This window comes from Tigriopus californicus, chromosome 2 (assembly GCF_007210705.1).
Source record: "Tigriopus californicus strain San Diego chromosome 2, Tcal_SD_v2.1, whole genome shotgun sequence".
In the NCBI taxonomy this organism is placed as follows: domain Eukaryota; kingdom Metazoa; phylum Arthropoda; class Copepoda; order Harpacticoida; family Harpacticidae; genus Tigriopus; species Tigriopus californicus.
The window spans coordinates 7523599-7538041 of NC_081441.1; the positions used below are offsets into that span (position 1 = coordinate 7523599).

General features: G+C 41.9%; 3 protein-coding genes across 7 annotated transcripts in view; all 3 read left to right on the plus strand.

Moving 5' to 3' along the window:
- The first annotated feature begins 956 nt into the window (after positions 1-956).
- Positions 957-3098, plus strand: LOC131891628 (uncharacterized). The gene is made up of 2 exons (XM_059241258.1): positions 957-1680; positions 1886-3098. Exons 1-2 carry the CDS (start codon positions 1397-1399, stop codon positions 2511-2513), a joined length of 912 nt encoding a protein of 303 aa, XP_059097241.1. The 5' UTR covers positions 957-1396; the 3' UTR covers positions 2514-3098.
- Positions 3099-3265: 167 nt separating this feature from the next.
- LOC131891559 (prolyl 4-hydroxylase subunit alpha-2-like) lies at positions 3266-10385 on the plus strand. Of its 5 annotated transcripts, none has more exons than XM_059241182.1 (5): positions 3427-3585; positions 5791-5881; positions 7931-9744; positions 9823-10040; positions 10106-10385. In XM_059241182.1, the coding sequence occupies exons 3-5, from the start codon at positions 8383-8385 to the stop codon at positions 10335-10337; spliced, it is 1812 nt and encodes a 603-aa protein (XP_059097165.1). In that variant the 5' UTR covers positions 3427-3585; positions 5791-5881; positions 7931-8382; the 3' UTR covers positions 10338-10385. The 5 variants fall into 5 exon arrangements, with proteins under 5 accessions (XP_059097180.1, XP_059097153.1, XP_059097165.1 ...); XM_059241175.1 differs by having other exon boundaries at positions 5791-5854; XM_059241190.1 differs by lacking the exon at positions 5791-5881.
- Positions 10386-13229: 2844 nt separating this feature from the next.
- The window catches only part of LOC131892587 (gamma-aminobutyric acid receptor subunit alpha-2-like), a 16650-nt gene continuing 15436 nt past the window's right edge, over positions 13230-14443 (plus strand). Inside the window, exon 1 of the mRNA XM_059242397.1 lies at positions 13230-13554. The gene's annotated coding sequence lies outside the window, so the exon portion shown is untranslated. The remainder of the gene's footprint in view (positions 13555-14443) is intronic.

Below are 14443 nucleotides of genomic sequence, written 5' to 3' on the forward strand. Positions count from 1 at the left end.
CTTTACATGTCAAAGCCATAGCTGTTGGCCTGTAGCAAGGAGGATTGGAACTTTTCTTCGTTTTAGATGATAGTCATATGGTTTAGCAACTCTCCAGGCTTGCCTCCAACCGAAAACCCATGAGCATACTACCTCTACAATGAGTTGGTTACTTTGAAGCTCAAAGTCAATCTCGATGCTCTGTACAAAAACGTTCAAAAGGGTGGTGACAGATTTCGGATGAAACTCAAGAAAAGTCATATCAAAATGGGATCAATCTCATCAGAAATTGTATTGAGCTTGGTGTGGCTACCTAAATAAATAATAGCCTAATTCATAACAAAAGAGGTAGAAGGCGATATGTTCTAACATTGATGATGTCAACTTGAAAACATCTATCGACTTGTATCACCAAATGCAGAGTGCGAGATCTCGTAGCTTAGTTATCCTATCTCTGGACTTAAACGTCCAATTCATCCAACCACACGTTTGAAAGCTGTTCACACATTCTAATGGACGTTTTGGCCCAAAGAAACGTCTGTCTGCGCCGGAGGAGAAAAGAAGTAATTTCATAATGGCGTGTACAGTAAATACAAAATGTAAGATTTAAGAGTGTCCAAGTTTTGGTTCGCATGAAATTTCAATCATTGGACACAGAAAATTTATTAAGATTTTTCCCAAGTTTGTATCCCTAACTTCTTCATTTTTGGGCAATCCACTGGAAACTTGATGAAAGTCAGAACAATTATAAGCGCAGGTTTCATTGGGATTGTGCACGTAAAGGAAGAGAAGTCAATGCAAAGTTCTTGGTTGGCAGTGGTAGAAACTAGAATGGAGACAGATTTCAGCAAGGCGATCTTGTGCTCCCTTGAGAGCCAATCTTATCCAAGGATTTATTTCTGCGTAGGCAAGGCGGAAGAGAAAAAGTGCCATAACAGCGCAACTGATTCTTTCTCCTCGTCATGTACGCAGAACTGTCTAATCAATGCATCATCATCTTCCCTTGGATGGCCCTTCAGCTCCACTCTGGGTGGAATTGGAAATCCTCTGAATGTGCTGAACCTACCTGCATACTTCTCGGTAGAGATTGCTGGTTGCCACTGGGTTCTTTCAAAACACCATCCATTGTGTGACTGAGGTTTGCACTTACCCGGAACAAAAGGTACCTTTAAGCCACTGAAAACCTCGCCTAAGGGACCATTTGCACCTGCTATCCTCCGAGCAATTACCAAAGCCTGCCCTCCAAGCAAACATCTCTCTGAGCGTGTCCTTGGCGAATAAAAAAGGCTGCTGGATCCGTTTTCCTTGCGACGACGACGACGACCTGTCAGAATGGGAACAGACTCACGAGTGTGCCAACCAACTAAACATCTGTCGCTCTCATTGGCGTGATACAAATTCAAATTTTCACATCACTATGAAGACCGAGAACCAGACCGAGTCCAGTGATTTATGCTCGGATCAGGCAATTTTGGAAAAGTTGCGACAACTTTCCTTGAAGGAGAAGATAATGAGACAAGATCGGCACAACCATCAGCATCAAGCTTTGGCCATGGCATCTCAATATCAGTTGAATTATCGTCCAATGCCCAAGGGGATTCGCCTTCGCGTTTGGGAAGAAGGCTGGAAGTATCGCAACATTCGCAAAAAGTCAGGTTTCAAACACACCAAACTGGAATGGAAACTCCATTCGCAACCGGGGTAAGTGGTTCCCAATTTCCAGTACCCAGCAATATATATCATGATGTAGCCAATGGTCAAAGGTACCGGTACAGTAAGCTGTTGCCATATTGCCTTCGCCTGTCTTGACGCATTGCAGATGGAATTGGAGAGAATAATGAACTCCTGAATTAATCGAGGCGAGTTAAATTCTACCCATGTTTCACACTTTCTGATCCAATTCCAGGAGCCATTCTAGCTCGGGTTCCACGGTAGAGGGATCCACTAGTAGCACCAAATCCGATCTCGAGTCCTTGAACCTCCCACCCACCAAATTAGAGAAGAAACGACAACGCCTTCACCGCATGTATCATCGAAAATTGGGCGGAAAAGAAAGCACCCATATTCGACCTCACACGTCCCACCATGAGCAACGAACCGACCCTAATGAAGGCCTCGAGGTCATGAGGCGAGCCAGCATGAACCAGATCGCCTCCGAGGTAGTATCCCTGAACTCGTACGATCGAAACAAGCAAAAAAATCTCAAGTCTCAAATCGTGATGCCCTCTTACACGCCCTCCTTGACGTCGAGTCGAATTTCCTCGCCCAAGCGTCAGAACGGAAAGGAGGCTGCCTATGAGAATGGATCGAGGCCACATTCAAAAGACAAGAGGAAGCATCGAAGATCAAAACGTGAGACTGAGTCCAATAAAGAGTGGAGCTCGAAATCTACTAAAGGGACGGATGAAACGCCGATTTTGGAAGCTTCCGAAAAGTCTGAGACAACCTCGAAGAAATATGCGCCTGTAGAACGCCAAGAAAAGAAGAGTAGCCGCAAATCGTCGGCCAAATCATCATCATCATCGAATGAGTGAAGAAGAGTAAAAGCTGCTTTTACACCTCGAGTTATTTAGGCCCCGCAGATGTTTTTCAATGGCGTTCTAGACCTAAGTTCTTTTGAGACACTCTGTAGTGTTAGAACCATTTCCTATTGTATTAATTTGGCAAATCTGTATGACAACGCGCCACCTGGATTGGCCCAAACTGTTTAAATTTAATCGTCCTATCGTTAAATGAGATGATATCGATTTGTTTGTGAACTCGAGCATCAATGTTGAAGGAGAAAAATAAAGTTGAAGAGGTGGGACATGAGGTAGGTTCCAAAGGTATTTTCAGGATTTTTTTCGACTTTACTTTTTTCGTTTCCATGCGTAAGACAAAAGTCGGAAAATCGTGAATTAAGAAAAAATTCAGGAAGATGGTAAATGAAAAATATAAGGTCTTCTTCAGCCTCTTGATCAAATGTCCTCAAACATAAGTGTACCAAAGGTATTGTTGATTGACTTAATTGTATTTTTAATCGCACATGAAAAAAGAGTTATTTTGCACTAAAAAGAAGGATATGATGATTTAAAATATACCTGGTGGATTACTTAAATTAAACGTTGGTGGCCTGCGAATACGTCTTCAGTTCTTGCATTACAGAAAGATTAGTCACGTATACTGATCAAAGAAAAAACGAGTTTCTTATGTAAGTTCAAATTCATCTTATGATCTATTTTTAGTCATTGGCGACAAGGAGCAAAATGAGCATGGTAAAACTAGCGCTGCGTATGTATAATGCATGGAGCTAAGCAGTACAATAACAACAAATGTACCGAAATCACTGCACATACGTAGATTTCACAGTAATCGATAGTTTTAGCGACATATCGCAGACGAGCTTTAGTAACGGTTGCAAAGTGACGTTAATTGATCGCCTTTGATTAAAATTTTTATCATCAACAAACCCAGTTCAGCCTGAAACCTGATTTTTTTAGCCCAGCCCAACTCGTGATTCGAAAACTGTCAATCCAGTTCAGCCTCAGCCACAATGGTCGACCGACATGTCTCTTAGTCCAGCCTAGTTCTAAAATGATTGATCCATCACATCTCTAGTTGCTACACGTAAGTTGGTAGTACCGTTGATTAATCCTAAAGGTCGATTGTCAATGAAAAAAGGAAGTGGTTCCAAATTTAATTATTGATTTGATATTTCCATCCGATAACTTACGTCCTCTTTGATTTTGATTTGAATTTTGATTCCTGATTTCACCTTCAATAATTAAACGAGTTTTTAACAAAGCGACAAATAACTATCCTTTTCTTAGTTCAAGTTGATGTTACAAAATATTAAGGGTCTCTCAGAAAAGTTTGTGATGTATTCATTCGGTCACAATGGATAAAAATCGTTTTGGTCATCGAATTAGGCCTTAATAAATTTTGGCACATTAGAACTTCTTTTCTCGATTCTATTTTTGTTTGCCCGCGCCTAAATAGAGTAGGGAGAGCCACTTCCGCCAAATGAAAAGAGTAATTGGAACGCTTCGCCTAAAAATTTTCTGTCTCTGAAACCTCCCTAGTAGGATGGAACGTTTCTCGTACGACCTATTCCCATCCTGTTTTATTCTCAGTTTGGCCATTCAATCGAGACCACTTCATACTCCAACATACAAGAATCAAGAGTTTAATCATCAACCTTTCCCTACCTACCTTAATGTCTTCCTCTCTTTGATTTTACCAAGTGAAATGGTGAAAATATTTAAAAGATATGATTTCATGAAAGCAAGTACTTTTGTTGAGCGGACCATTTTTGTCCATCATCATATATAATCAAAGTCTCTGTACTTCTTACTTCTATAAAATCTTAGGCATTTTTATAAAATTACAATCTTACTTGCATCAAACGAAATCATTACCAAAATTTGGGACAAAAGTACATTTATAAAGAAAAAAGATCGGTTTGGAGCGCAACGTAATTCATATACCAATTTCCTGGTATACGAGCCCGAACCTTTACTCGCCATTCTTGATCTTCATTGTGGCAAAACTTATACTCAAATTTCTGAAATGGGTATAAATCCTCGACTAGGGTTTCAAATAACGGGGATGAGTTTTACTTCAGATTTTTTTGGCATCACTTAGTGAACAGACCCTTGTATTTAACACGGCATTCGTAACGAAATTTCAAGTAACGAAATTACAGTAACTCATTCTTTTTTTGGAAAAAAGAACTGTAATTGCACTACATTCTAAATTTGTGTAATTGTAACGACCCAAAAAACTAAAATAATTACTCGTTACTCGTTCCTTTTTAAGCTTCCAGAATGGCCTTTAAATCTTTGTTAATCTCGTGACTACTGAGGGACCTTAAGGCTCGACAGAAATTGCCATTTATTGCTAATTCCATCTAGCATATTACGATCAAGGAAAGTTAGAGTTAAAAATCTTGCTCTTAACTACTCTGAGGGTGTCCTTGGTTTTTATATCTCATATTGTACTTGCTACTTTAATGTTTACATCTTCTCAATCAAATTCCGTTGGACTGAAGAGCTGATTCAATACTATCGTCAAGAAAGGAAAATCTCTCCTTATCTTGACTAAGATGCATCAAATTTCTAGAGCCTCCTCATTTCCACGACTTAAGGCATAGACTTCTTACAAGGAAGCTTTACCGACTTCACAATGTCTAATACTGGTTTTCCATCATGCGTCAGTGTTTCAAACCTTCAACAATCATTATCCCATCCAGGGTCCCCATGTTGACTCCTCAAAGCATTATGCTGCAATACATTTTGAACAATTATGCCACGATTAAATGCCAAGGTTCATTAATAAAAAATGTTGACACGAAATCTTCAGATGATCCATATTAGGACTCATTGAGTCAAAAACACATTTTTTTACGGAAGAATGGTCTTGATGGGGCAAAAATCACAAAATCAAATTGGTAATCTAAAATTTGAGTAAAAGTAATTGTAACGAGTAACGCCATTACATTTTTGTTTGTCGACTAACAGTTGTGTAACGAATTGCTATTTTTGACCAAAGTAACTGTAAATGTAATTCATTCCTTTTATTGAGGAACGACTAATGCCCTGCTGGTATTTAAGGATCTAATTAGGAAATTCCCCACCCTTAAATAGCTTGGACGCATAAAATACCGTGACATTTCCGTTAATTCATCTTAACCAATCTCATTCGACTCTCTATCTAGCCCTCAAAGTTTCAAGATCAAATAAAGCCCAAGCGGTTCTTCCATTAAAGCTTGATACAAAGATGTACTATTTTCTATTATACTACTCAAGTTCGTTCATTCACGTATCTCTATAGGTAAGGAAGACGTGGCTGCCAATGAGGAAAGAAGAAACAAGGAGACACACGCACTGTACTGTGCGTAAGTACACCGTCGCGGTTTGATCAGGTGAAACCGGGAAATTTTGTACTAGGCATAAATTCCGGCAATCATTCAATCCTATGGTTTTAGTGCTTTGTGAGTCAGCCATGCATTTGCAGAGAGATAACTTAAAGAATCGTTTTCATGGGAAGAATCTTTGGCATTTGCTTATAATAATCGTCGCAATCCAGTCCAGTGTTTTTGGAGACAATGCCGATTTGTTCTCTTCGATTTCTGACACTGAGAGGCTCTTCGAGATCGAAATCCAATTCTCAAGAGACATTGTGACGTATGTCGAAGCATTGGAGAACCATGCCAAGGCCATTCGCAAATACGTGGACCTGGCTTATCCCGAGGGACCTTTGAAAGATGTTCCCGACAAAGAAGCATTTGTCGCTAATCCGCTCAATTCTTTTGGCATGGTGAAACGATTGGGGCCACATTTCTTGGACCATGACATGGCAAACTTGCTCGCTGACCAAACTCTGATGGAGCTCCAAACCAAACTGTCCAACAACTCGAAGGTTTTCCCCACAGCCTCCAACTTTGAGGAGATTGTGATCAGTCTCAGTCTGCTACAAGAGACTTATCAGTTGAACTCCTCAGATCTGGCCGATGGTTTCATTACATATGATGGTCAAAAATACCAGAGTGATTTCAGATTGAACCCCCGTGATATGATGGAAATTGGCATTGGAGCCACGAATTCGGGCTGGTGGGACAATGGAATCAGGTGGTTCCAAATTGCGGAACAAAAACAACGGAACTCGACGGACGTGGTATTCAGTAAAATCTTGGCCCAGAAAGTCAGAGAGGGCACAATCTATCACGACAAGCTCCTCGATCAACGCGGACAATTCGGAGCTACTCACCGATGCTTCCCCGTTCCTTTCGATAAGAAGCTCAAGAAGAAGAAGAAATACAAAAAAGTGAAGCAAAACGTCAATTACATTCGAGAGAAAATCCTTCAACAAAAGCTATTTCATGCAGAAATTCCCTCCCAAGTGAAAAAAGCCATGTCCTTTGACATGTGCAGCAACGGGGTGAGAGAATGGCGAACCCCTGAACATGACCGCCGTTTAAGATGCGCCTTCATTCACCATCAGGACCCGTACTTCCGTCTGGGCCCATTCAAAGTGGAGGTCCTCAATGAGACGCCATTTGTTTCCATGTTCCACAACTTCATGCACGACGCGGAAATGGACCATTACAAGGACTATGCCAAACCTAATCTCGCTCGGTCCGTCACGGGTTTGGCTGATACTCAAGCACGGGTCCAAACTCGAACCAGTAAACAGGCATGGTTAGCCGAGCGGTGGTTCACATTCAATATTACCGAGGCCTCAGCGTCAACCATCCCCCAAAACAACGATCTTAGTCCTCCGCCCCTGCCATTTGAGCCCATGAAATATGCCGTGGATTTGGACGTCCCAGGGGCCAATGTGGCCCGAAGAATCAAATATGCAACTGGCTTGGAAACTGAGAGACCGTTCTCCGGAGAGTCGTTTCAAATTGCCAACTACGGCCTGGGCGGGCAGTATCAAATCCACTTGGACGGTTTGGGATTTTTTGACGGCCAAATTAACCCACACAGGGAGAAGACTCAATTTAAACACAATAACGCCGTGGGCGATCGCTTGGCCACTTTCATGGCCTACTTGACGGATGTCGAGGCCGGAGGTCATACGGTGTTTCCGCTATTAGGTGTTTCGGCCAAACCCGAGAAGGGTAGTGCCATCTTTTGGATCAATCTTCACACCACAGGAAAACGGGATGAGCTCACCATTCACGGAGGCTGTCCTGTGTTGGTAGGATCCAAATGGATCACGAATAAGTGGATCTATTCCAACGACCAATTTCAAAAGTTGACGTGTCCACTTAGTGAGTCGGAAGCTCGTTATCCTGTGCTTCAGAGGTGGTTAGACAATGGGGCAGCTTTTGTATGAGCACGGGTAGAACAATGAAACCAAACCAAAATGTCATGTTGATTGATCATCAAGTGCTAAATAGTAGATATGCTTTGGAACATTATTACCGAAAATGGCTTCTAAGGTCTGATTCTTGTCATATTTTCAGATTCATGAGATGAACTCCCGGACAAACGTCGTGATAGTGAAGCTGCTGTGCATCCTGAGCATTGTGGCCATTGCATCCGTTTTGGGGCTTTCGGAAAATGAAATTCCTCGACAAACCGACCAACAGCTCCTCGACGCTAAAATGAAGGTTCACGCCAAGGCTGTCGAAAGACAGATTAAGTTCTTGGACAACTTCATTGACACATACTACAAAGACTACAATTTCACGGAGGAAGATGCTCATGAATATGTTAGCAATCCAATCAATACCTACATGCTCATCAAGCGAACCAGCTTGGAGTGGCCGAAATTGAAACAGATCCTCTTCAATGACGCCATGGATAAAGAATACGAAGATATACTCAAACTGGCAGATTCCCTGTCCCAAAAATGAATCAATAATAAAACAGAAATCCCGAAAAGCCATTGTCAATTGTTGGACTGAAATCTAAAATGTTCTACTCCATTTTTTTCCAGATCCTGGATCAGACTTCTGGAACAATGGCCATGAGACTTGGGCCTGAGTTAATTCCATGGCTCATTTGGACCACAATCATGTGTCTACCGGCTCTGGTTTCAACCGAGTATTCCGAAAGAATTGCCGAAACTCCAGAAAGAGACTTATTCACCTCGAACGAGGCTTTAGCCAATCTATTTAAGCAAGAGGAGCAAATGCGACATAGTATTGAGGCGTATGTCGCACGATTGGATCGACAAATCCATGCCATGGACCAGCTCATCAACAACCATGAGCACAACAGCACAGAGAGCGAAGAAGATGCGGCTGAATATGTGAGCAATCCCATCAATGCCTACGTGTTATTGAAACGTACCGGAATCGAGTGGCCCAAATTGAGAGATGGACTCTTTAGTGAATCATTCATAAATCAAACCAAGGAGATTGAAGAGCTCATTGAACACGTCCCCAAAGTCTCGGACCTGGAAGGAGCCACCAATGGAATTTTTCTACTCCAAGAGACCTACGACTTGGATATGAAAGAGTTTGCTTTGGGACGGATCCGTGATCCCCAAACCGGTGAGATGATCGAGGGACAAAAGCAACTCTCCGCATTCGATTTGGAACTCTTGGGCAAGCTTTCATTCAATCGGGGTTTCTACGATCGAGCCACCGAATGGATAGATGCAGCAATCTGGATGGCCAAAAGATCCAATGCATCCGAACAAATCATCCAAAACTTCCAGGGAATGCTCAGAACAATGCAAAATAAGCACGACGTTGTACTAGAGAAGAAAGGGCCCCGCAATCGCTCATGGCGCACTTTTCTCGTTCCTTTCGACGAGAAGCTCCGAAAGAAGAAGAAATACAAGAAGATCAAGAATAAGCGCTATCAACCCGGAGACAAAGCTGACGGTTTGGACCAAAATCTGTGGGAAAAATTCAATGCTCTGTGTCGAGGTGAGGAGAAGAAGAGCCCGGCCCAGCTTCAGAACTTGACCTGTCATTATCTGCATTACAAAGATCCCTATCTCAGATTGGGTCCATTCAAATTGGAGCAGAAGTCCCTGCTTCCATATATCGCGGTGTTCCATGACTTCATGTACGACAAAGAAATGGAGGACTATCGAAGCAATGTGAACCGTCGTTTGATACGCTCTATGCACTTGACCAAGAAAGGAGAGCACGATGGTGTGAGTGTGAAGCGAACCAGTTCCCAAGCTTGGTTGGATGATCGACATAACACCACTAAGCTGAATGGCACCGATAGCTCTGCAATGGCCTTGAAAGTGAGTCGTCGACTTCAAATCGCCACTCGGTTCCACGTCTTGGCCGAGGAAGGAGGGGAAATGTATCAGGTGGGTGTTCATAATCATTACCTACACATACCCGATATACCGTGCGAGTATGATGACTGAATGTGTGTTTGTTTCTAGGTGGCCAATTATGGGATTGGAGGGGTTTATAATCACCATACAGACAGTTCAGGGGAGTTTGGCATCTCCAAGGAGAGGTTTGATAACCTCAAAGCATTCGGTGGAGATAGAATTGGGACGGCAATGGGATATTTGTCTGACGTCAGAGCTGGTGGAGCCACGGTTTTCCCAAACGCCAAGGTGACAATTTGGCCCAAGAGAGGCAACTTGGCATTTTGGTAAGGCTATTGGTGTCCTCTTTGCATAAAAAGAATAGCAGTGTGAATAACCCATGATCTTTCAGGTACAACAACGACTACAATGGCAGAGTCGATTTTCTAACTTTTCACGGAGGTTGTCCAGTTCTTGCCGGTTCCAAATGGATCACCAATAAGTGGATCCGATCCTGGTGGCAAGTCCAACATTTTCCTTGCAAGACCACGTCTGATACCTATCACCGCATCAAACCCATTGATAATGATTTCTGTAAAATGACTCATAATTGTGATATACCGTTCGTCGCACACACACAATAACGTGACTTTTGTGTTAGTACTCGTTTGTGAATTAAATTTGAAGACTGATATTGATAGAGTCCATACTTTATAACAATGTCACCGATTGTCCGTAGACTCAAACACTCACGTATTAAGATGTAGCTTGCAAATAGAAGCTTGTTATTAATCTAAAATGAAAAAAGTGTCTTGAAAGTTCCACCGACAAATACAGATGACCACAAATAAAAATTTCGAGTTGTTTCAACCACGATTGGGCGAGACCATTAAGTAATATCCTACTCTGAGGGTCATCACGCCATGAATTATTAAGCAGACATTTAGGGAATATTTTGATACATTTTTAATGAAGGTCGTCCCGAAGATTTCCCTAGGGCTGGCGACTTTTATAAGCGTTAGGGTACACGGACAATATGAAAACAACCTAAGCTCCATCTGTAACTTATGTATGGTGGCTTAATCTTTCCTTGGGCACACTCTTAAGAGTTTTCTTGTCCTTGCCCCAAATTCACATCTGATGCGTAGCACATGACAATTTTTTGGCTTAATTTTCAAGAAACGTCACATCAGGAGCGAATTTATTAGGGCAAAGTTCACAACATCACGCCCACTTTGTCTCAAAAATAGTGGAGTGAAGGAAGTTATGAACCCCTTGAATCTGGACTGGGACGCTTTGGATGAGAACAAACACCTCCAATTTGAGACGCTCGGTAGATTGCATTTTTCTTCAAGTGAGACCGGTCCGGTGTTGCCACAATTACATATGTCAATTTTCAACTCGATTGAAGGATTGGATTAAAAGTTATGGCATCGCAAAGTGCAACAGATAACAGTGCCCAGAATGAATGAGTTGATTACCACAAAAGTGCAAGCGCATTCATACTGTGTGGTTTGAGAAAGCATAACTTTTACTTTATGGAGAACTATTTATCCTCGATCCCAGCGTCCCCGCCCATATTCCAAGGGTTCATGAATACGTACAATTTTCCGCCAATAAAAATGCCAAAACCCAGGCCCATCGAGTTAGAGCCAAATAGGATCCGAATGATGGGTTTCGGCAATGCACAAGTAAAGTTTGATAAAATTTTCGGCTTTCTCGTTGTCTCTGAGGTGAAACACTGTCAGATAGATTCAACGTCGTTGGAAGATTAGGAGGAATTCTTCGTATGAAATTTCAACCTTCGTTGTCAGGAATCCACCCAACATAGGAGAAAAGATCTTTCTCAGCCTATCAGGCCAAAATTGTCCAATAATGCATCAACGGCAATTTTGTTGAATGTTTGGAACTTTACCTCATATACCCCAATATTGGTGCCCTCATGACATACATTACTAAGGAGTACTAGAACCATCATTTGTCCGAGGTTGATACCATAAAGTGTTGCCACAGGGCCAGGCACTGGATCGAGGCTTCAGTAATGAATTACAAACAAACACTTATAAGAGATGCAACATACTATGACAAATACGAGTTCACTGAGCGAGTTTGACTCCCAACAAATCATAACTAACCAATAAGGCAATATGAAAACTAGGTTACTAAACAATCAGCATCCTGTGCAAGTGTTATGGGCTGCATGGAGAAAGCGACCGTCGCAGAGGGCCTTCCTTTTGTATAATGAAATACCATACAAATGTAGTAAAATAAAACAGGAAAAGCTATGACTTTCAGAAACCTTCGTAATGGAATTTTGGAGGACTTAAATCCAAATTAGCATATGATCTATCTAACCAATACTGGTTAACTGGTTTTATGAGAATTAATTGTCCTATTTTAATGCGTTTTAGCTCCAAAGTACCCTCCATAAATGAGGTAAAAAATGGACCACAATGTCCACACATTATTTTTTTACAATAAATACATTTGACGCCACGCCGTCTAACTCGTTAGGATCTGATGTTCCCTCACAATCAGGATTCAAGAATGAAGGAGGCTGAAAAACGAAGAAATGACTTCATTGTTTCCACTAGTAAGGATTGCCGAGAACCTAAAGGTGATTTCAAACGTCTCGACGGTCCCTAGAATCAGCCCTAAAACCTTGGGTGGGACAAATTGCTTCCTGTATTCTCCGATAACTTTGGTACGTTCTTAGCTCACTCTACGTGTCATCGTTAAACCCCTAGTGCATCTATCAAGCTGTAAGAAGCCGGTTTCTTTTGGCAAGGCAATGATAACTGATGAATGCAGATATTGAGATGTATAAAGAAACGTTAAATTAATTTGTTTTGTTTCCCGTCACAAAAGTAGGCATTGCCCATTTGCAAAATCAGGTAAAAAAAGAGTTTCTCAGTAAAGTTTCCCTATCAAAAGATAGCCAACATTTTCGCAGCTTTAGTCTTTATTGTGGTCGTTTCCATGTCATTGAAGTTCCTTTCAGTCCTTCATTAGTGAATTGTCAATTGAACAAAGAGAAAAGAGTGCGAAATTTGATGACATTTGGAATTCACGATCTACTATTTGCAAGTTCGCATGCACGCATGCCTGTTGTTTTCTCATTCTTCCTGACTTTCTTGCACAGTATTAGGATCCTGGCACACCCGCGACAAATCTAGCGACTGACAAGATCAATCAATCACAGAGGAAGCAATCTCTCTCAGCACAAACCTCTACCATCAGTGTATATCTACCTCACCACCATTTCCTCATAATTACATCTCTGGAAAGCTTCAGTACAGTTGGGTCTCCTCTCCCCCTCCGGACACTCTCCTCTTTGTGTACATACTATGCATAGCTTGGAAACATGGCCAGCCTTTCAAAAGGTCGGTGTTGTCGGGTTTACACTACAGAGCTGCTACTTAGATAGATTAGTGCCGGGTAATTCAAGGTGCACTTCTTTACTCCAGCTGAACTTATTCAGATTACTCCATTGCCCGACCTAAGTGAAACATGGCCATCCAGGCTAGGCTCTCGACGAAGGAAGGCAACTCTACACGTGTAACTGGCGTAAGTCTGTCCTTTTCCAAAAGGCCGGACCCAGGCTGGCTCAAGGAGAGCTCTCGGTTCTCTTTCGATTTACCTCGAGAAGAGAGAGCCATTTGCAGTTGGCCGGGGATCGTCAACGAAGAGGCCCCTGGAAAAGCCAAGACTGGCATATTTACTCCGAAGATCATGCAACTTGGAGAAAGTACACAAGAGCTGTTCTCATGCAGTACTCGTGTTGTTTCGGAAGCAAGTGGTGATTGGATAAGAACCTACGCCTCGCAATGAATTAGTGAACTCATCGTCGACGAAGCAAAGGTAAGCTCAACATCACTACAAGTAATGTGCGTGAGTTAAGGAATATGGACCATCCCATTGCTACTAATTAGAGACGATCAAAATATGCATTATCCGTTTAATATCTTACACTAGGTTTATTTGCATATCTGTCACATTTAATATTTTCATGACTATTTTTGGCTTTAGCAAGAGCCCTCCAAAAAAATCTCCATACTGTTTTGATAAATGGTGAGAGTGTTGTCTAGGGGCTTAAAAGGCAGTGCAAACAAAGAAAGGCCCATAATGCTAGGTGGGTTCAAATCCTACCGTCGCAAGTTACTTTTAAGGGCGAACACCTGATGCAGTGGAAAGCGCAGATTCCAAGTACGAGAACACTCCCTGTTTTGATTCTCCTCGCCGAACTTTCTTAACGAAATGTTTATCTACTAACCATCCCCACAGACAAAGGATCAATTTGTGCATCAGAAACATTGGACGATGTGATGGCCGACATTGTTCACCCCTCTGGCGTTAGCATGCACAAGTCAAGATCATGAAGAAATGAGAAAGAGTCACCAAAAATCAGTCACCTTGTGATCATGCTTTGGCGATGAAAATTATTTATTTTGACTGTCGACGCCGATGTCCACCCCTTGTGACTGAAAGGCATGAACTGAACTGAGGCTCACAAACGCGGCCAAATAAAAATGCAATGGAATTTGGGTTTACTTGAGGGAATGAAAGGTGGAATGTTCCGTTTTCCGGATATCTGCTCTATCCATTGTCCCTTTAAAAAAAAAGTTCATGCCACTTGCAGTCCTTACTTTACGTTTATTTTCCAGTCATCCAAGATTTCAAAGTATTTTCCGTTTTTTAGCCTATTGTTTAGGTTTCACAGCAATTTCATTTACATATTTTGACGAATCTT

Excerpts from the sequence above, each read along its gene's own strand:
- LOC131891628 (XM_059241258.1), top strand. The coding sequence starts at position 1,397 with ATGAAGACCGAGAACCAGACCGAGTCCAGTGATTTATGCTCGGATCAG. Across the intron at positions 1,681-1,885 it reads AAACTCCATTCGCAACCGGG|GAGCCATTCTAGCTCGGGTT; the intron begins GTAAGTGGTTCC and ends ATCCAATTCCAG.
- LOC131891559 (XM_059241170.1), top strand. The coding sequence starts at position 5,935 with ATGGTTTTAGTGCTTTGTGAGTCAGCCATGCATTTGCAGAGAGATAAC.